Source organism: Conger conger, chromosome 7 (genome assembly GCF_963514075.1).
Source record: "Conger conger chromosome 7, fConCon1.1, whole genome shotgun sequence".
Lineage (NCBI taxonomy): Eukaryota > Metazoa > Chordata > Actinopteri > Anguilliformes > Congridae > Conger > Conger conger.
In genome coordinates this window covers 7,088,628-7,110,190 of record NC_083766.1, presented here as the reverse complement: position 1 = coordinate 7,110,190, position 21,563 = coordinate 7,088,628, and the positions used below count along the sequence as shown (strand labels likewise).

General features: G+C 40.9%; 1 protein-coding gene across 4 annotated transcripts in view; it reads right to left on the bottom strand.

Annotated features, from left to right (window-relative positions):
• Window positions 1-351: 351 nt before the first annotated feature.
• The window catches only part of LOC133132605 (alpha-2-macroglobulin-like), a 48,190-nt gene continuing 26,978 nt past the window's right edge, over window positions 352-21,563 (bottom strand). For 3 of the 4 annotated variants that reach the window (XM_061248122.1, XM_061248125.1, XM_061248124.1), the window contains 18 exons: window positions 19,211-19,436; window positions 18,258-18,384; window positions 17,937-18,058; window positions 17,373-17,424; window positions 16,982-17,065; window positions 15,937-16,113; window positions 15,641-15,722; window positions 14,889-15,045; window positions 14,533-14,607; window positions 11,522-11,684; window positions 11,021-11,211; window positions 10,660-10,875; window positions 10,332-10,453; window positions 9,640-9,730; window positions 8,545-8,619; window positions 5,127-5,232; window positions 1,698-1,739; window positions 352-504 (listed from right to left, as the gene is read on the bottom strand). In XM_061248122.1, coding sequence (XP_061104106.1) covers window positions 482-504; window positions 1,698-1,739; window positions 5,127-5,232; window positions 8,545-8,619; window positions 9,640-9,730; window positions 10,332-10,453; window positions 10,660-10,875; window positions 11,021-11,211; window positions 11,522-11,684; window positions 14,533-14,607; window positions 14,889-15,045; window positions 15,641-15,722; window positions 15,937-16,113; window positions 16,982-17,065; window positions 17,373-17,424; window positions 17,937-18,058; window positions 18,258-18,384; window positions 19,211-19,436 — 2,131 coding nt within the window. In that variant the 3' untranslated portion in view covers window positions 352-481. The remainder of the gene's footprint in view (window positions 505-1,697; window positions 1,740-5,126; window positions 5,233-8,544; window positions 8,620-9,639; window positions 9,731-10,331; window positions 10,454-10,659; window positions 10,876-11,020; window positions 11,212-11,521; window positions 11,685-14,532; window positions 14,608-14,888; window positions 15,046-15,640; window positions 15,723-15,936; window positions 16,114-16,981; window positions 17,066-17,372; window positions 17,425-17,936; window positions 18,059-18,257; window positions 18,385-19,210; window positions 19,437-21,563) is intronic. The other variant, XM_061248123.1, reaches the window with a different exon arrangement.

Below are 21,563 nucleotides of genomic sequence, written 5' to 3'. Positions count from 1 at the left end.
AGAAAACAAGGTTTTAGTGTCTTGTTCTCCTCCTTGGTTTAGCATGTCTTTCATACTGTTTGGCTGCAACTAACCTTTTGAGAATGTAAGGAGCCATTACAAGCATTTAAATGAACCCTCGGGTTCAGTTCATCTGGTCCTGTTCATTAAACCTCGTCGTGTTTCAAAGCTGATGCAGTCAGCTTGGAATGTGCCAAAAGCAGAGAGAAATACATACAGAAAGGGCTCTTTGACATGTGTGTGCTGAAATGAACCGGTTTACTGACAGGAGTCAGCCCCTTGTTCAGCTGCACATTGGTTCCAGGAGTGCAAAATAATAAATCTGAGGAAGCCAAGCAAATGGAGACAATACATCATTCCTCAAACTTTAATTCAAAATTCAATATTACATATCACCTAATTAAAACAATGAGTATTAAATATAGAATGTATCTGAAGATTGTCCAATGTACTGACAGAAAAGATGTGGCTGGTCCCCCTTTCACAGTTGGTTTAAGTCATCACCTGCAATATAAACACAACAATGTGCATATATATGATCACGACAATTGCATGGCTTGGAGTAGGACTTGACAATCACACTTACCTTTACACATTATATGTTTTTATAAATTGTGTATGTAATATTATAAAATTCTGTATTAAATATTCAATGTTAAATTAAATATAATTAAATTGTAAATATTATAACATAAAATTGGGTTGTTCAAACAATGAAAATAAGACAGAAAAGATATTCTGCATGTAAAATTTTAATCAGACTTAAATATAAGAAATGAAGAAATAGGACCAGAAAGATCAGAAAGGTAGAAATCTAAAATAGGATTTAAAAAATGTAATGGTAACATTAGCAAGCTAGTATGAATATCCTAACCAACCAAGCTAGCACACATGGTTTTGAATCAGTTGTCTTGGAGTAAAATGTAATATGGAATCATTCTTCAATAAATCAGTACTTCTGGAGATGTAATATTGATCCTGTTAAAACAGCTAGTATGTCTAGGTGTATAAATAGGCACCTTAAAGTGAGTTTTTCCTATCCCATATATATGATGTAATATGCATGTCAGAATAATGTATTAATGAATGCCGTGGTATAAATATATGCACATTATAAAGTAGGTCTAGTACAGTGCATCCGGAAAGTATGCGCTTAACTTTTCCCACATTTTGTTATGTTACAGCCTTATTCCAAAATGGAATAAATTCATTTTTTCCCTCAAAATTCTACACACAACACCCCTTAATGACAACATGAAAGAAGTTTTTTTTTTTTTTTTTTTTGCAAATTTAGGCACATTTTGCACATTCAAAAAGACTTGAGGCTGTAATTGCTGGCAAAGGTGCATCAACAAAGTATTGAGCAAAGGCTGTGAATACTTATGTACATGTGATTTCTTGGTTTCTAATTTTTAATAAATTTGCAAAAAAAAAAAAAAAACTTCTTTCAAGTTGACATTATGGGGTGTTGTGTGTAGAATTTTGAGGGAAAAAATGAATTTATTCCATTTTGGAATAAGGCTGCAACATGTGGGAAAAGTGAAGCGCTGTGAATATTTTCCGGATGCACTGTACATGCAGCAGTGACAGACTGAGGTATTTTGGGACTAAAAGCGGCTGCATATGATGTTGCAGGTTTTTTAACACAGGCAGCAAATTGTTGGTGGAAAGTTGGCCACTGATAGTACTGAACTTACCCTGGGCACAGGGGGAGTTGTACTCATTCACAGCTTCATCACCTGACAACCAAGGAATATGTTGCATTAGTAAAGGGTCTTTTCTACCTCACAGATGTCATCCATCATTTACCCAAGTACAGAGCACAAGTACAACAAGGGAAAAAACGGTGTATTTCTCCAAATGATAAACCATGGGGGTCAAATGAAGTGAAAGTATGCCTAAATGAGAGACGTGCATGAAATAGAGCAAATTCGGCCAGGAAACTCTTGATGCAGCCAAGCCTCATACTGACCAATCACATACACATCACTACATGTTCTCAATAAATCCATCACATGCATGTAGGAGGGAGGCGAAGTGTGCTGTGAGGAGCCTGTGAGCTGGGGGTTCTGCCATTTGTGAAGTGGGGGTTCTGGTGTGTGTCAAAAGGGACAAAGGACAATGCTGTTTGTAGTACCTTTTGACGAGTTCCAGACCAGTGACGCCAAGAAGATAAGGGATAGATATATGGTGGGTGGATGAGCGGTTCCCGGGCAATTAGGCCATGTGGGCCATTAAAACTCCTGGGAAAAGAATGTGCCTAAAATCTTATGACCCCACACCTGGTCACTTCCAGGGGGAAAGACTCCGGGCAGTACCACAGTGCCCTCCTTTGGGCACTGCTGTCATTACCCCAGGGACTACTCTCTTGGAGGAAAACCTCAGAACTGTGGTTGAGATGGTCAATAGACCCGGTACAATATTGTAAACATTGCCCATGTGATCCTTGTTGTATTGCATTATGCCCATTGTTGTAATAACAGGAATTACATGTAAAATGGATACACAGGAGGGAGGTTTCATGATAACTGCACCATAACAAAACATTAGGATAATCTGTTTGGTATGGATGTGATCCAGTAAAATCAAGGAATCAGGTAATCATCTCATTTTCCCTACGCAACAACCCCCAACGGTGGGGGTCTAAATTCCAGATTCGACAACCCCACCAGGCTAATTTATGGCACTGCCGCCTGGAACACATGATTTGGCATAAAAGCCAGAGAGACGAGCCTATCAGGGAAGATCGCACTCGATTTCCCACACTGTGCATACTTTGTATATGTGTGTAGCGAAAGCAGGCTGGGTAAGATTTCACTCTATTCTATTTATCTTTAATTTGTCTATTGACTGTAATTGACTGTTTTATTCTACGCTAACTGCCTACCCGTCTGGAAATAAATTATTTTGTTTGTAACTTGCGTGATCTCCATGACTCTAATTCATCTTGTACCTTTTCAGCCTAAATTACAACTGAATATTGAGGGGGACAATGGGGACCAAGGACTGACCGATCGGCAGTCCCTTGGTACAGGTGATAGTTCTAAGCTGTGAGGCCAGCAAGTTTCTGCCAACGTAAAGGGTCGGCTATGCACGGCTCTTGTGGTTTGACGTGAAGGGAACCCCTGGGCGTTACGGCGCTGGTTCCTGTCAAATTATCTCTAAGGAGCCCAGTTAATGCTACGCCGACCTGGGCTCACAACTATCATGACTGTGTTGCATGTATTGTGTTGACTGGACCCTCAGCCTCTGAGTTCTACACCGAACTGAGAGCTTGGTACCCATGTGATAGTTCTAAGCTGTGAGGCCAGCAAGTTCCTGCCAACTTAAAGGGTCGGTTAGGCATGGCTCTTGTGATTTGACGCGATGGGAACCCCTGGGCGTTACGGCGCTGGTTCCTGTCAAATTATCTCTAAGGAGCCCAGTTAATGCTACGCCGACCTGGGCTCGCAACTATCATGACTGTGTTGCATGTATTGTGTTGACTGGACCCTCAGCCTCTGAGTTCTACACCGAACTGAGATATTCAGCAATAATGTTAATCGCGAGAACATATATTGAGTAATGGTGGCGCAGGTACGAGTCGAGTGTAATCACTCCCGAGGTTCGCGGAAATTTCAAACCCAAATTTCTAAATTATATATCTTAAATGGAGTCAGATAAACGAGTGGAACGAGAGTAACCACTAAGCTTTCAATACGGCCCCGTTTACGAACGGAGAATATTAGGAATTTTACTGATCTGTTTCAGGCCAGTTGTAAGCGGGATATGGGGCAGGTCAATCCATATCCGACCCGTGGGAACAGACCCAGTATATTCCTAAACATAATTGTGCTCTGTTCGTGTGCGGAGTTTGATAATTAAAAATTTTTCATTCACTTCTAAACAGCCAGGAAAGAACACGTCGTCCCTTCACCTCCAGCTATTCCCTCATTGGTCTAGCTGTGCAGGTTCTACGTGCACATATCACAACATATATATATATATATCACACCTGTGCGTCTGCTTGATTTTTAAGGTGAATGGTGGCCTTATTCTTTTTGTTAAAAATATCCTCTGAAAGCATCCTCAAAGGGTTTCAAACAGAATCGTCAAATCAGTCAGTTGTAAATAATGGTGCACCTCAAGGTGTTTTATCTCCTGTGCTGTTTTCTATAAATACAAATCATTTTAGTGTTTTATTTGCTTAAAAATACAGATGATATGGCTGTACATTGTCTTCTTGTTCAACAGGATGCCCATATAGAAACAATATTTGAATTACGTCACTGCCCTCCAGAACAGGTATCAGTGATGTGCGTGATAAATGAATGTGGGTAAAACAAAAGAGATGGTTTTCACAAATAAATGGCATGTTTTATCAGCTGGCATCCGCAGTAGAACTGGGGAACCTGCTGATGGGGTAATGTTTTAGTTTTTAGATACCTTGGAACAATTTTATATTTTAGGACAATTGGCCCTTCATCATTTAATGTTCATGTTTTCATGGCACATGAGTGACATAAATCAAATCATATTGCATTGTTTCCCTTTGGATTTTCATTTTCAATATTGGCATGACCGTGTGAAAATGATAATGTAAAAAAACAACAACAATGCAATTTCATTTCATTTATGTCATTCTTGTGCCGCCAAAACATTAAATAATGGGCCAATTGAATTATCATTTGCTTTTTGTAATTTTCATGGAATGAAAATGGAATGTGATTGCCGATTGTTTTTTTCTTTTCATGTTGGTGTGGATATGGTCCCATAGAGAGAGACATATAACAACCTTGTGCTAAAGAACTGAAATGTAATGTAAAAGCTGCTTCAAACATGATCAATAAAAAGTCATTTGAAATTTGCATTCTGAGTATATAGAAATATGTAGCTAAAAATACAAATCTGTTAGAAATATCTGTCAAGACTCAAATTTGCCAGACATTTTATGAAAAAACATTTCCTGTAAATTTGAGTGCCTGCACACCTTTAATAGGGTTCAGTTTTGCACTATATGGTGAACTCTCTGATCTATACCAGTGCATCATAGAGGGGGCACTACTGAATTTTGAGTTGAATGGTCCCTTTATCCTGAATGGAGAAATGTGAGAGTAAATTGGAGAGAGCAGGTACTGGTATCTTACTTTTATCATAGTAGTCATAAACCTTCACCACTGCAGGCTTCAGGTTCCTCACTGGTACATCCTCGTTTATGGTCAGTGAGTATATCATGGGTGCCATCTTCTTCAGCTGTTAGGACGGCAAAAACATAGAATGTAAGTACTACTGCACTTTATTTATACCATGCTTTTCTCCCAGCAGTTGCTGCTAGGGGATGTATTCATTCCAATATCCCCCAATTCTGTTGAATTTATTACTGGGATATGACAGGCTTTATTAGAATTACTGACATAAGGGACTATTTAAGTTGAGACCTCCTGCTTGTATTAGGGCTACACAAAATATTGTATATTTATTTTCAGCAAGCTTGCATTTTATTTATACGCTACTGAATAAAAAATATATATTTTGAGAATGTATTTTGATGCTCACTGATATAAAATGGGGTCTATTGTGGAGGTGTTTTCACTGTGTTCCTCGGAAATATTTACTCAGACGAGAGATTCCTTGGAAATCCCCCAACGGAAATCTTTACATGTAGGCATCGCAAAATACATGTTTTGTTGCAAAACGTCAAGCAACAGCAAAATGATTATTCCTCCAGTAAACATTGGACATTTTATCAATGTTTCTCAAGTTCACGTTTTTAGAATTAGAAACTATTATGGATTTTGTTCGCTGGAGTCTTGCCATGAAAAGCACACTGACAATACCTTCTTGTAGTATGTGGATTTTCAAAATTGAGAGAAGGCAACACACACTCTTGCCACACACATTACAAAATAAAGAATTGTTGCCACTAAAACAACGGCATCTTGGAATAGGTTATACAGAAGGTTTTAACCCTTTTTTAACCCTTTCAAATGGTATATCTTGTTCCGAAAGTGAAAATTACACAGTGAAACAGGGAATGAATAAAAAAAACCCACACTTAGACTTAACGGGTTATCAGGATGAGCCAACCAGCAGCTTTACCTAGGGGTGTTAACTGAACCTTCACAAATGCCAGCATCAGTAGAATAGACCACACTGTTGCAGTATCAGTAGAATAGACCATACTTTTGCAGTCTCAGTAGAATAGACCACACTGTTGCAGTATCAGTAGAATAGACTACACTGTTGCAGTCTCAGTAGAATGGACCACACTGTTGCAGTCTCAGTAGAATAGACCACACTGTTGCAGTATCAGTAGAATAGACCACACTGTTGCAGTATCAGTAGAATAGATCACACTGTTGTAGTCTCAGTAGAATAGACCACACTGTTGCAGTATCAGTAGAATGGACCACACTGTTGCAGTCTCAGTAGAATGGACCACACTGTTGCAGTCTCTGTAGAATGGACCACACTGTTGCAGTATCAGTAGAATGGACCACACTGCTGCAGTCTCAGTAGAATGGACCACACTGTTGCAGTATCAGTAGAATAGACCACACTGTTGCAGTATCAGTAGAATAGACCACACTGTTGCAGTATCAGTAGAATAGAGTACACTGTTGCAGTATCAGTAGAATAGACCACACGGTTGCAGTATCAGTAGAATAGACCACACTGTTGCAGTCTCAGTAGAATAGAGTACACTGTTGCAGTATCAGTAGAATAGACCACACTGTTGCAGTATCAGTAGAATAGACCACACTACTGCAGTCTCAGTAGAATGGACCACACTGTTGCAGTCTCAGTAGAATGGACCACACTGTTGCAGTCTCAGTAGAATAGACCACACTGTTGCAGTATCAGTAGAATAGACCACACTGTTGCAGTATCAGTAGAATAGACCACACTGTTGCAGTATCAGTAGAATAGACTACACTGTTGCAGTCTCAGTAGAATAGACCACACTGTTGCAGTATCAGTAGAATAGACCACACTGTTGCAGTATCGGTAGAATAGACCACACCGTTGCAGTATCAGTAGAATAGACCACACTGTTGCAGTCTCAGTAGAATAGACCACACTGTTGCAGTATCAGTAGAATAGACCACACTGTTGCAGTATCAGTAGAATAGACCACACTGTTGCAGTATCAGTAGAATAGACCACACTGTTGCAGTATCAGTAGAATGGACCACACTGTTGCAGTATCAGTAGAATAGACCACACTGTTGCAGTCTCAGTAGAATAGACCACACTGTTGCAGTTTCAGTAGAATAGACCACACTGTTGCAGTCTCAGTAGAATGGACCACACTGTTGCAGTCTCAGTAGAATAGACCACACTGTTGCAGTATCAGTAGAATAGACCACACTGTTGCAGTATCAGTAGAATAGATCACACTGTTGTAGTCTCAGTAGAATAGACCACACTGTTGCAGTATCAGTAGAATGGACCACACTGTTGCAGTCTCAGTAGAATGGACCACACTGTTGCAGTCTCTGTAGAATGGACCACACTGTTGCAGTATCAGTAGAATGGACCACACTGCTGCAGTCTCAGTAGAATGGACCACACTGTTGCAGTATCAGTAGAATAGACCACACTGTTGCAGTATCAGTAGAATAGACCACACTGTTGCAGTATCAGTAGAATAGAGTACACTGTTGCAGTATCAGTAGAATAGACCACACGGTTGCAGTATCAGTAGAATAGACCACACTGTTGCAGTCTCAGTAGAATAGAGTACACTGTTGCAGTATCAGTAGAATAGACCACACTACTGCAGTCTCAGTAGAATGGACCACACTGTTGCAGTCTCAGTAGAATGGACCACACTGTTGCAGTCTCAGTAGAATAGACCACACTGTTGCAGTATCAGTAGAATAGACCACACTGTTGCAGTATCAGTAGAATAGACCACACTGTTGCAGTATCAGTAGAATAGACCACACTGTTGCAGTATCAGTAGAATAGAATACACTGTTGCAGTCTCAGTAGAATAGACTACACTGTTGCAGTATCAGTAGAATAGACCACACTGTTGCAGTATCGGTAGAATAGACCACACCGTTGCAGTATCAGTAGAATAGACCACACTGTTGCAGTCTCAGTAGAATAGACCCCACTGTTGCAGTATCAGTAGAATAGACCACACTGTTGCAGCATCAGTAGAATAGACCACACTGTTGCAGTATCAGTAAAATAGACCACACTGTTGCAGTATCAGTAGAATGGACCACACTGTTGCAGTATCAGTAGAATAGACCACACTGTTGCAGTCTCAGTAGAATAGACCACACTGTTGCAGTCTCAGTAGAATAGACCACACTGTTGCAGTCTCAGTAGAATAGACCACACTGTTGCAGTATCAGTAGAATAGACCACACTGTTGCAGTATCAGTAGAATGGACCACACTGTTGCAGTATCAGTAGAATGGACCACACTGTTGCAGTATCAGTAGAATGGACCACACTGTTGCAGTATCAGTAGAATAGACCACACTGTTGCAGTCTCAGTAGAATAGACCACACTGCTCTGCACAAACTCTAGGGTTGCACTCTTACCTCATCCAGATAGATGATCACATGACCTTCTTCCTCTTCAACACGCTTCACAGTGGGACTAGCTTTCAGCTGCAGACATTATGTGCATTAAAGCATAATGATTAAAAATCAGATACTTATTTATTACTCTAATGTCACTGTACAAGCTGTTATTTGGTGTATTGTCTTACTTTAGACCACAAACCACAAACTATTGATTGCAATTCAATAACCCCCCCCCCCCCCCCCCCCACCTACCCCCAGCAAAACAAAATCATGAAACCTGTCTATGACACTGCTTTTAAAATATCCTCAGAAATGGCATAGGCTACACCTGTGCAGTTTTTCAGTGACCTTTACACTGAACAATTGTATGATCACAAAGCAGTAGGCTACACAATATCAACCATTCATATAAACTATGGAGGCCTGAAAAAATACCCCCAATGTCAACAAAATATGACTCAATGTAACACCAATGGAAGTTATATGCATATTCTCACACTAAGTAAACAAGAAATATTTAACAAAAATAGTCACTTCAAATATACACTCACCGAGCACTTTATTAGGTATTTATGAGACCTATTTTTTAGACTGCTGTATCCTGTCCACTGAGACTTATGATGCATTGTCTGTTCAGAGATGCTCTTCTGCAATGTTGTAATGTGTGGTTATATGCGTTACTGTCTTGTCAGCTTTGACCAGTCTGACCATTCTCCTCTGACGTTTTGGTCTGCAGAACTGCTGCTGACTGGATTTTTTTTTTCCACCATTCTTTGCAAACTGTAGAGACTAGTGTGCATGTAAATCCCAGGAGATCAGCAGCTTCTGAGATACTCAAACCACCCTGCCTGCCACCAACAATCAATCCACGGTCAAAGTCACTCAGATTAAATTTTTTCCCCATTCAGATGGTTGATGTGAACATTAACTGAAGCTCCTGACCCGTATCTACATGATTGTATGCATTGCACTGCTGCCACACAATTGACTATTTAGATAATCGCATTAAAAAGTAGGTGTAATAAAGTAAAAATGTTCCGAACAAAGTGCTCGGTGAGTGTATATTCCCAACATTTGTAAAGAGATATTCTGCTTTGTAGAGTTGCTCACCTGTGTGAGTGAGCTTTTATCCAGGAGGAATCCTGACAGAAGACGGATGCTGATGATCACCATGTTAGTTTCCTCCCGCCCACCATTGTACCTGTTGAACAAATTCAGCTGTTTCTTTTCTCTCTGACTTTTGCAAATAGCCAGTGGCTCTAAAATGTATACATGTATACAGTTTATAATAATGCATTATTATTATACTTTTTAATTCTTGTTCCTGTTATGATTCGTTATTATACCTTCTATTTATATTCCTATTATTGTCATACGTGTAAAGTTTTATTGACCATTTATTTGTAGTAGATTTAGCTCAATCTTCATCAAATAACAGTTTTCTGTGGGCAAGAGATCTGTGTAAGCACATAAAAAATGTTCAACTTTATTTTAGCAGCTACTTAGTTGTACTATAAGAAAATTCTGGTCATAAGCAAATCATGTTATAATGTTATGAAAGTCCTTATATTTACAAAGAAGTGTGTGTATGGTGTGCGATCCAACCAAAGAACCTTAAATAATGTAGAGCAAGCTATAGCATATACAGTGCATACTACTCATAATACACCTTGCTGTTTTCCTACAGGAGATTGCATGCATTTTGTCCATACCAGATGCACACCTCAGCCAGGAACTGGCAGGTCTTACAGTATGGTCTAAATTCAGTCTTTACGTACTGCAAGAACAGAAGTAAACCCCACCTGACAAGTATATCAACTCTGAGAGATGTTTTCTTTGTACTGTTGCAGACCCCTGATGCGCTGGCGTTGATGGTGAAGGAGGAGAAGTCTGGAGGAGGGGGGATATTGTACTGCAGTGAGATCTGAAAGAGAGAAAGACATTTCAGGAAGACAGAAAAGATTAGAACACCCTTTGTGTCACAAGATGACACATCACTGCTGTTTCCTGACTGTTTCAATCACAAGTATGATCTGTTGTAGCACTAATCTACACTCCAGTACCATAGGTGGCAATGTGCCCAGTAGTGAGAGCAGCAGAGTTACTGCTCCCACAGAATCCAGTGCTGACCTGAGCAAATGCACAAGCCTCGCCCTCGGCCTTAATACTGTAGACTCCAGGCACCTCCTGCAGCTGCTCCTGCTGGTAGAGCAGTCTATTGTGCTCATCCACACGGAACTGCCTTTTATATCCACCTGTAGAGGTCACCATCACTGTGCTGGCACCTCCCTTACTGTAGGTGGCAGCAGCATACAGCGTCAGAGCCTGCAGGGCCACCACTGTATCCTGATGAGAATAAAAAGAGGGAGGTAAGAAGAAAAGGGGAACGGATGGAAAGATATATGCAGGCTCGCAAAATGAAAAAAACAAAACATTTAAAATGAGAAACTAATAGAAGAGAAATACATGTAAGAGAAAAAAGATGGAGGACCTGTGTGGAGGAGAACCCGCCGTAGGGGTTCTGCTGGTCTGCCAGCCAGCGAACAACAGAGCTGGAGTAGCTCAAGTCAAAGTCAGCAAGGGGAGGTCCAGAGAGGAGTGCTAGGAGCACGTAGGAGGTCATCTCCACTGCTAGAGAGCCTTTTCCAGAAGCCCCAGCACGCTCCCAGTGACGGCCTTGTTCTAAAACAAGAGGCACAGATCATAACACGTCTATTCATGTCTATTCATCATTTATTTTATTCACCTTCATTTAACAATGTAAAGTCTCTTTGAGATAAATAAATCAAGCCACACATTTCACCCCACAAATTCATAACGGTACAGACTACACAGAAACACATTGGCATGTTATACTCCTTAAGAAATTAAGAAACAAGCTGCAGTTTTTAAGGTGCACGTGTCTCTGACAATGAAACAGTGAAGAGCTGCAACCTGTGGTGTTATAAACTGTGGTGCTAGAAAGTGTTGACAGAGAGAGAGGGGCAGATGCCTGTGATAATGGCCACTTTGCCCAAACGGCCAATGAGACGAGTCCTCATTTCAATGTCCCCGGCCAGGGTGAAGGTGTAGGAGAGCAGGGCAGTGGCATAAGTGCTGTTGATCTGATCTGAGGCCAGTCTCAGACATGACAGGCTCCTGTGCACCATTGGATCCTGACACACAAAAGAGAGGAACTCTCTGTATAAATCAATGGAAAAACATCATGCTTGACTATACTGTAATGCTTATATTTTGCAGCATATAGCCTACACCTACTGAGCACTTTATTAGGAACAGCTGTACACCTACGCATTCATGCGATCATCTAATCAGCCAATTGTGTGGCATCAGTGCAATGCAAAAAATAATGCAGATACGGGTCAGGAGCTTCAATTAATGTTCACATCAAGCATAAGAATTGGGAAAAAATTTCATCTAAGTGATTTTGACCGTGGTATGATTGTTGGTGCAAGATGGGCTCAGTATTTCTGTAACTGCTGATCTTCCGGGATTTTCACACAAATTAGTCTCTAGAGTGCAAAAAACAAATACATTGAGTGAACAGCAGTTTTGCGGATCAAAACACGATGAGAGAGGTCAACAGAGAATGGCCAGACTGGTTCCAGCTGACAGAAAGCAGCATCTCAGAATGCACAAGGTGTCGAACCTTGAGAGAGATGGGCAACAACAGCCAAAGACCATGTCAGGTTCCCCTTCTGTCAGCCAAGAACAGAAAGCTGAGGTTGCAGTGGGCACAGCCTCACCAAAACTGCACAGTTGAAGACTGGAAAAACGTAGCCTGGTCTGATGAATCTCGATTTCTGCTGAGTCAGATGGTAGGGTAAGATTTTGGCACCAAAAGCATGAATCCATGGTGTCCAGGTTGGTGGCAGTGGTGTCATGGTGTGGGAAATGTCCTCTTGGCACACTTTGGGCTCGTTAATACCATTAAATCATTGCTTGAATGCCACAGCCTATTTAAGTATTGTTGCTGACCGTGTGTATCCCTTCGCCACAATGTACCCATCTTCTAATGGCTACTTCCAGCATGACAATGCACCATGTCACACAGCAAAAGTAATCTCAGATTGGTTTCAAGGAGATTACAATGAGTTCAGTGTTCTTCAGTGGCCTTCCCAGTCACCAGATCTGAATCCTTTGGGACGTGGTGGAATGGGAGATTCGCAGCATGCATGTGCAGCTGACAAATCAGCAGAAATTGTGGGATTCAATCACATCAACATGGAACAGAATCTTCAAAGAATGTTTTCAACATTGTGTGGAATCCATGCCACAAAGAATTGAGGTTGTTTTGAGAGCAAGGGGAGGCCCTACCCAGTATCAGTATAGTGGTCCTAATAAAGTGCTCAGTGAGAGTATCTTCCCATATTCAATTTTAACTGAATTTCATTCAATTTTAATTTTAATTCTGAGCTTGAAATTAACACCCACCCAGCCATGGATAAAGTAGCTTTCCTACTTTTGTTTGCTTTTGTTTTGTTAATTACTTAATGAAAAAATACAAATATTTCATCTCGCCTTTAGTAGCCTACTAAAGTAAAATAAAATAAAATTGAGTTTAAAGTGTCCTTTGATTTGGAAAGGAGCAGGAACAAACAAAATACAACTTTTAGGAAACATCCTCGGATCGAAATACCACATCAAACCCCGACGAAGCAAATGATGACTCATAACGAGAGTTTAAATCCCTGCACGTTATCTGGCAGTGTCCCGATAAACGTCTCCAACAAAACCAAATGACGTGTGTGTCAGTGTCGTCTGGTATAACGTAAACTAGGAAGCTAGCTAACGTTAATGCAGTGGTTATACATAATTGGAAAAGGGTTGCCTAGCTAAGGTTAGTGCAGTGGTGATACATTATTCCTTCTAGCGTTAGTGTGGGGGATACATTATTGATAGCTAACGTTCACAACACCGTTGCTTAGCAGCCAACGTCTGCTGTTGAGCGCAAGAATACATTTACCTTAAAACATAGTTCCATTAAAAATACATTAATTGAAAGTATTTCTTGTCTTTCTTTTGTGAAATTTTGAAAGATAAATGTGGTAACCGCTATGGGGTGTAACGGCACGACGCGAACCACCCCCCTAGCTGTGCCAATAACAACGATATACCACGGGTCTCGTTCAATAACGCTTAAATATACCACCATTACTTTGAGTCATAAGTTTCTCATCGCTAACGGCTTCATGATTTTGTCTTTTCTATCAGCCAGAATTGGTTATACAAATGGGGCAGTATCAGTGGAAAATGAGAAGAATATATACAGTGCCGTGAAAAGGTATTTGCCCCTTTCCAGATTTCCTGTATTATTTTGTATTTTCCACACAGAATGGTTTCATTTTGTCCTGAGACAGAATGTAATATTAGAAAAAGGGAACCTGTGTAAAAACTGAACATTTCTAAAATGACTATTTCATTTCTTTCATTAAAAGTCTTATCAAACACCCAAATCACTCCTGTGAAAAAGTAATTGCCACCTTAATCTGATTGTACCACCCTTATAACGGCAATCGATATCTGATAGTTTAGCCGAACCACAGTGAGAGCCATTATCTTCAAATGGTAAATGGCAGGCATTTATATAGTGCCTTTATCCAAAGCGCTGTACAATTGATGCTTCTCCATTCACCCATTCATACACACACTCACACACCGACGGCGATTGGCTGCCATGCAAGGCCCCGACCAGCTCGTCAGGAGCATTTGGGGGTTAGGTGTCTTGCTCAGGGACACTTCGACACCGCCCGGGCGGGGGATCGAACCAGCAACCCTCCGACTGCCAGACGACTGCTCTTACTGCCTGAGCCATGTCGCCCCAAATTGTTCTCCAAATGGAGAACAAGTGGAACAGTGGTGAATGTTCCCAGGAGAGGCTGGCCGCAGAAACATCCAAAGACCTGCAGGCCTCGCTACCCTCACCTACATCAGTGTTCATGATATAGAACACTAGATTACAGATACAGTACAGATGTCGTCCAGGTTTGATGGTGTACTCACAGTGCTGTTAGTGCCCAGCTCAAGGAGTGCTGCGGTAACATAGGCTGTCAACATCACCTCATCGCTGACTCCACCCTGTAAGTGGACACAACATACCATTGCAAAGACTGGGGAGTTCTGGAGACACAGACATAGAAGGTACTGTAAGTATGAAATATGCAGATCCGTGAAGATTGCATGAACATATCCACAGGGGGAGAGAGCTACTGTATAATATGGAAGAGAGCATCCTCTCATTTGTGTGTGTGTGTCTTTTTGCTTGCTGGTATGACTGTGCAAATGTGAGATACTGTCTGTGCAGCTGCTTATATGTGATTGTGTATGTGTACATTTCTGTGTATTCTCTTTCAGCTCACCTTCATTCCATTGTGAAAGAGCTTCCCCACAGACATTATGCAGCCATCTTCTTGTTGCTGCTGGCTGAGCCATAGCTTGGCACTGGTAATGTATTCTGGGTCAATGAAGATGTATCGCGTTGCGCCTCCAAAAGACTTCATCACAAATGCAGTGAGCCTGGACACACAGATACTGCAAATGTCAGCTTCGAAGCCCTGTACTAGGGTGGGAGATAAATGTCAAATTTTGTGTGTGGAGTCCTGCCAGGTAGAGCTTCTTAAAGTGACTGTAAAGGTAAATTGTGACTGAATGGATTCAGACTACATTGTATGGGGTTATTATGGTATGTATTGAGCATCAGCAAAATTAGAGAAAGCAACTGCATTGCAATATCGACTTACAGTCTCCTCCAAGAATATTGGAACAGCAAGGTCAATTCCGTTGTTTTTGCTATACACTGAAGACAATTGGGTTTGAGGTCAAAATATGGACATGAGATGACAAGTCCGAATTTCAGCTTTTAATTCCCGGTATTTGAATCTTGATTTGTTAAACAACTTCGAACATATTACCTTTTGAATCAGACCACCCCATTATTAGGTGAGCAAAAGTATTGGATTGGAACAAAATTCATGAGATAATCATAACCCCTAGTAATGACACACATTGTGCATGCTCATACTGTAATGGTTTCACTGTGTCTGCGCGCAGGTGAAGAGCGGTGATGGGACTCCCTCCTCTGTGTGAGGCTGAGGTGGACACTCAGACTAACCAGGTGTTCCCTGAAGAGTCGCTCTCTCCAAAGGCACTGTAGGAGCCATCATTATGCTTGTAGTTCAGCTCCCGCTGATATCCTGCAGAAAACCGAGATTACTGAGAAGCTGGTACCTCCCCCCCATTTGTATATTGCTACAGAGAAGATAAACATATAAGCTCTGTGTGGATGTGCTTGGATGCTGTTAAAGCAATCTGAGCACATTTCCAAGTCAGGCAACCTTGTGATCCCCCCACAATATAATAGCCAACCAATGAGATACCAGCTCTAGAGCCCAACCATGTCCCTCTCACCACTCTCCAGGAAGGTAATGGCCTTGTTCTTGATCTTCGATGTCAGCTGTTCTGTGGTCTCCAGGTACCTGAGGATATAGATGTTGGGGGCAAAAAGCAGCATGTTCTGTTCTCCACAGCCATATGGCATAGCCAACAGGCTGTCCAGATTCTTCATGGCACGGCCCATCAGATCGCCTGTCAGAGTAGGCAGACACCTGGTCAATACATACATTCATACACCAAAATCCCAACAAGTCATCCCGTATCAACCTCAACACACTCGCTCACACCCATATCCATGCAACCCAACACACTGGTATAATTAGAATTGCTTGCGATAAATGCAACAAACTATATTACATCTAAACTAGTGTTGGAGGGTCCAAGGGTATTTTTTCAAAGATTTTTGTCATTAATCTTATGTTCTGTTGTTCAATTTCCTTAACTTTCTAGTTTAATAGTTTCTCATATAATTGATCTCATGAAGGATATGATAGTATATGTTTTTCCATATATTTTAAAAACAAAATACTTAATAATTACAATTTTTTCCAATGACATTTTTATGTGTTTCGGCCATTAAAACAGAAAGCACGTCATTGAACAATGGGATTTTTTTGGGATACCTAGCAGTCTCCTATCAAAAACCTATTTTGTAATGGAAGTTTTAAGGCCAGAGCATCAAAGGATTACTAATCCCATTCAAAAAAAATCATTCTCTGGAGTATTATTTTATACTTTACCATACTTGGAGTATAATTGAAGTTTAGGTAATTGCACTTCAGTTTGAATAATGTCAGTTTCCTCCTACTTGACAACTCGTAATTCTGAGCCAGACACTGAGCCAGACTTTCCGACTCGTAATTCCGAGTCAACGGACCATTCCAATGTATGTTTCCTAGATGGAAGGTCATAAATGGGAGGTATCTGGAATGCAATGTTAAGGGTTCAAGTAGTACCACCACCTGCATTTCTTTTGTTTGCTGGTCAGACAGGTGCCCATCCTGAAGTAGAACTTCATTTCAAGTATAAAATGCTGAGAAGGAAGGGAGAGTTTGCTCACCTAGGATGGAAAGAAAGGCTTTGGCAGAACCCTCCACAAAAACTTCTGGCAGCTCCAGAGAAACAGCCTTCTCCACAGCTCCCTCTGGTGGAGTGAGAGGCAACATACAGGCAGACAGAATCAAGAGCTCCACCCAGCTTACCCACCATCACTGCACTGTAAAGCAGCTTGCTGAGAAACATTTCCACAGTCATGTAATTGACGTCTTTAAGGGAGTGATTCCATTTTATAAATGAAAAAATATATTTGAAAAAAGGATTCAAGGATTATTTTTAAACTTCCTGTTTTTTTTAAAGAGCATCTTCATGCTATAATAATATTTTGTTCTTATATTTGTTCCAGTTTTGCCTGGATATTTTTGCAGTTGTAGGAGAGAGGGAAAAGGTGAGACCTTGAGGACACAGCAGTGCATTGTGACTGATGGTCTGTTCAGTGCCCTCAGGCTGAAAAAGAGACACAGATCAGGGCATATTCACAGAATCAGTGCACATCACAAACACACCATGTCTAAAACCTCAACCTCTTTGGCAACAGGATCAATTTTGTCATTCATCTGAAGGAGTAGGATCTACTTTAGGATTTAGGATTCTCCATTAACCACAGCGAAATAGCGACACTCTTTGAAATCCTGCATTTATGATATCGCTGCTATAGCGCCCCCTAAGAGTAACAAAAATTTAAACTTATTTGCATCTTCTAGTGTCACCTAGAGTATTGCCTGCCAAAATCGACATGTGTCCACATAATTATGGACTACATTTGTGTACCAAATTTGGTGAGGATCAGACATTGAGTTCTTGAGCTACAGCTGGGATTGTTATTTTAATGATTTGCTAATGTATGTTAAATCCCCTACTATCCAATTTGGTTGCTCATTAATTCAAATAAATGCAATTTCAAAAAGACTTGGAGACTTAATTATAGATAGATCATAGATGGCTGTGTGGTGTCTCACCTCCACAAGCAGTGTACGGACGACAGTATCGATTCGTCCCCTCTCTGGCACGGTGACCACCTCATTGCCACATAGCTCCTCAGTGTTCAGGGCCTCTGCACTTACTGTAATGTTCACCCGACCTTAGAGAGGGTATGATAGAGCCTCATGTAAAGCCACAAGGGGAAAGGGGAGCAGTCTTGTGAAAGGGGGGGGTATTTTACTGGCTTCATGGATACACATTTCTAACCAACAATTGATTCTTGTGTTATCTTCCTAAATAAAGGTTAAGCCACGTGTAGAGCCCACAATAAGCCAACCTGAGGGGGCACTGTGACTCACCCAAAGTGGTGGCGGTGACGATCCAGGTGAAGGTCTCACTCTCCTCACCACAGAGACATCGCTTATACTGGCAGCCATCGCACGGCTGGCTTGTGAACTGTGCCGACTCTCTCAGGCTGACATGCACCTGTGAAACAGGATAAACACAAATGGTAAGAAGGAGAATTGAAGATGAGAACAGTCTGTTAGCCCATTGAAGCCACCTTCCCCTGCCCATCTTCTCTTCTTCACCAGTGGTAGCTCTTGGCCTGCTGACAGATCTTGATCTGAAATAGCCACTGCAATCCAATTTATTATAAATCCCTTCAAAAAATGTATTAGTTATTGTCCAGACAAGTATATCTCACATGCTAATTTAATTTGTCATATTTCCAGATATAAAGAGAACTTGAACCTTATGATACATTATGAAATTTCAAATGACTCTAAACTAGCAGTTTAAAGTAGTTTTTTTCATAAATATGAACACCATTGTATGGTGTAGAGTATATTGCTAGTTGCAACCTATTCCCCAGTGAAGCTGTTTCCTAAATATGGGGCTAAACTTCTCAAAACAAACATGTCCAGTGACATCACTGAACATGTTTAGCCTGAATCTCCAGTCTGTGTTACGCAGAAGGTAACAGGCACTGAAGCTCCTCCCTTGAACACAGAGACTGGTGTATGGGCAGCCACCCATCTAGGCGATCATATGACACTCCAACAAAAATACTGTAACATTAGCCTACAGATCTCACGGAACCTACCTTGGCTACCCTGAGCGATTTGAGTTCTGACTACAGTAGCAGAAGACTAATACGTCTAATGAATAAGTACTAATGAGTTCTAATAAGTATGCAATAAAGTGCTCACTGAGTATATGTACTGCTTTTGTGGGGTTTTTGTTGCTGTTACTGGTCGGGACCGCAGAGGGCCGTGGTATAACCATGGCTGTGCACCGAGCAGTGGCTCACCATGATGCACTTGGAGAGGTAGTTGAAGACAGTGGCCTTCAGTGGGAACATCTCTTCACGGATGACAGAGTATGGCAGCGTCAGGCTCACAAAGAAGGGCTGGAAGGCCGTGAGGATTGTGTTGGTGGCCAGCCCGAATCCTGCGGGAGAGTTGCAGAATCCACTTGCTGCCCATTTGGTAATAGTGTCCGGGATGGTTTGCTCCACTTTTACTCTGCCTGAATCTCTGTAAGAAGAGAAGAGAAGGTGCTGAGCACATCAGGAAATCAATTTGTGCTTACTTTCCTATCTGTCATGGAGCAAAGCTGGCTACCTTATGCCTGCAGAATAGTGTTAGCTCAGCAAAAAAATAAAAATTATTGTCATTATTGTGAAGGGAGTGCAATATGTGGTTATGTTGTTGAACATTTGCCTCAAGAAAGAATTCAAATGTTAGGAAGCAAGTTTGCAGTTCCCGTGATGTTTTAGATTATAAAAATGATAAAATATTGCATATGTGAACACACATTCACATGTTTGTTCCTATGTGAATGCAGCTAACTCAGTGACGATATACAGTAACTAGGCCTATGGGTACCTAGCCATGTATAGCATTGCATTACCATTTTCAGGTTACATTAGCCTAGGTATTCTGCAACTTTGTTCAGGCCAGCTTATTAATTTAGAATAGTGATTAAATTTAGTGGTGGATACTATCTGTAGAACATGAACATGTCTGGATAATTTATTGGGTACAAAAATGAATGAAAGAGAGATTACTTTAAGGAATTATGTTTCTTAAGACCCAAAAGAGGGCTCATATTATGAACACAGTATGTGATTATGAACATGGTGTCGGTGTGGCAATATCGGGGTGAAAATACTGGGGATGGTGCGTTTTTTCTTTTTAAGCCCCTGCTCCCCAAAATGTCTGTGCAAAGCCCTGCTTGCTACATTAGTTTCCCATTTTTATTAATTCAAATGATAATTCCCGCCACAGCTAGAATATCTACGCATTTTGTCATTAAACAGGCGTTCATTACGATCTCATTCAAAAAATGTGATTAGTAGGCAGTCCCATTTGCTGACTGTGTAATGAGCTGCGGCCTTCATAAATAAGACGTTAATTTCACGCATAATGTGACCGCCATCGGGCCGTATTTTCCACTGCGAGTCTCTTGTATGTAAATCTGGCCCTTAAAGTCTATGGCCTTTCCGTCCTCATGCGGTACAATTTCTATACTGAAATGAGCTCACCAGTGCTCCCTTTCTTCTAAATTATGTTCCAAACAGTTTTGGTAAGCCTGTTGTTTGGCCTGTGTCTCTAACTGTTCTTTTTTCTCCACTACATTATGACTTCCTTGACAGACAGAATTCAAATTCAATCAAAACCCAAGAATCAAGAATACATCCTGAAAACATTCCTACATCTGCACTAAAGAAGCAATTGAATACAACAAACTAATCAAACAGCTGAGAAGCTGACTGTCCACAACTTTTAGGAGGAGTTGGGGATGTCTGCAGACCAGTTTTCAGCCCGACCAATCAGAAGGCTTGAATTAATATTAACCTGACCAGTCTAGAATCAGTTGTCAATCACTTTCTAACAGGCCAAGAGACTACATGTTTCACTTTTTTTATTATTAGATCTTCCCTCCTCCTGTGAAATTCCATGGTGGTTGGATGCAAAGACCCGACGGGCGATGATCGAGTTTGCACGAGGATCGTGCATATGGTACTTTTATTTGACAGTTAGCTGTGAAAATTATTAGCTTGCTAAACAATAGTATGGTGTGGATCATATCTTGGCCAGCACGGAAAAAAACGAAAGTAATGAAAAAATAACCACTGTAGTATAACAATGTCCTCTTTTTTTAACATAATAATGTCATAGATAGCTAGGTACAGGGCGTTCAATATTTCACTTTTTTCTATACAGTTTATGTGTTGCTGTTTCAGTGTTCGGTAGCGAACTAGAATCCCGTAGAGAACAGTCAATGTAAAATGAATTGAGGAGATGACCCACACTTTACGTCGCCTGTACTCATATCGTACAATACAAAGTTTACTCAACATTGAGTGTACACACTGACGGTTGTTTCTAAAAATGGATGGTTCCAAGGGCACTGACTTCAAATTGTACTCCTCATTGTTTAAAGAATATCTTTAAAAAACCCGTAATTGTCTAGTTAACCAATCCATAATTTGGTTTCTGTTTTATTCTTTCCTCTATCTAGATTTATTCACATTATTTAATGGTCTGGAACATGGGACTGCAACCCAGGAGTGATCAATGAGAAATAAACACTGTCCTGAAAAGTACAAAGTCTGTGTTCATATTCCTTAAAGTACCTTTCTGACATTTGATACTCAT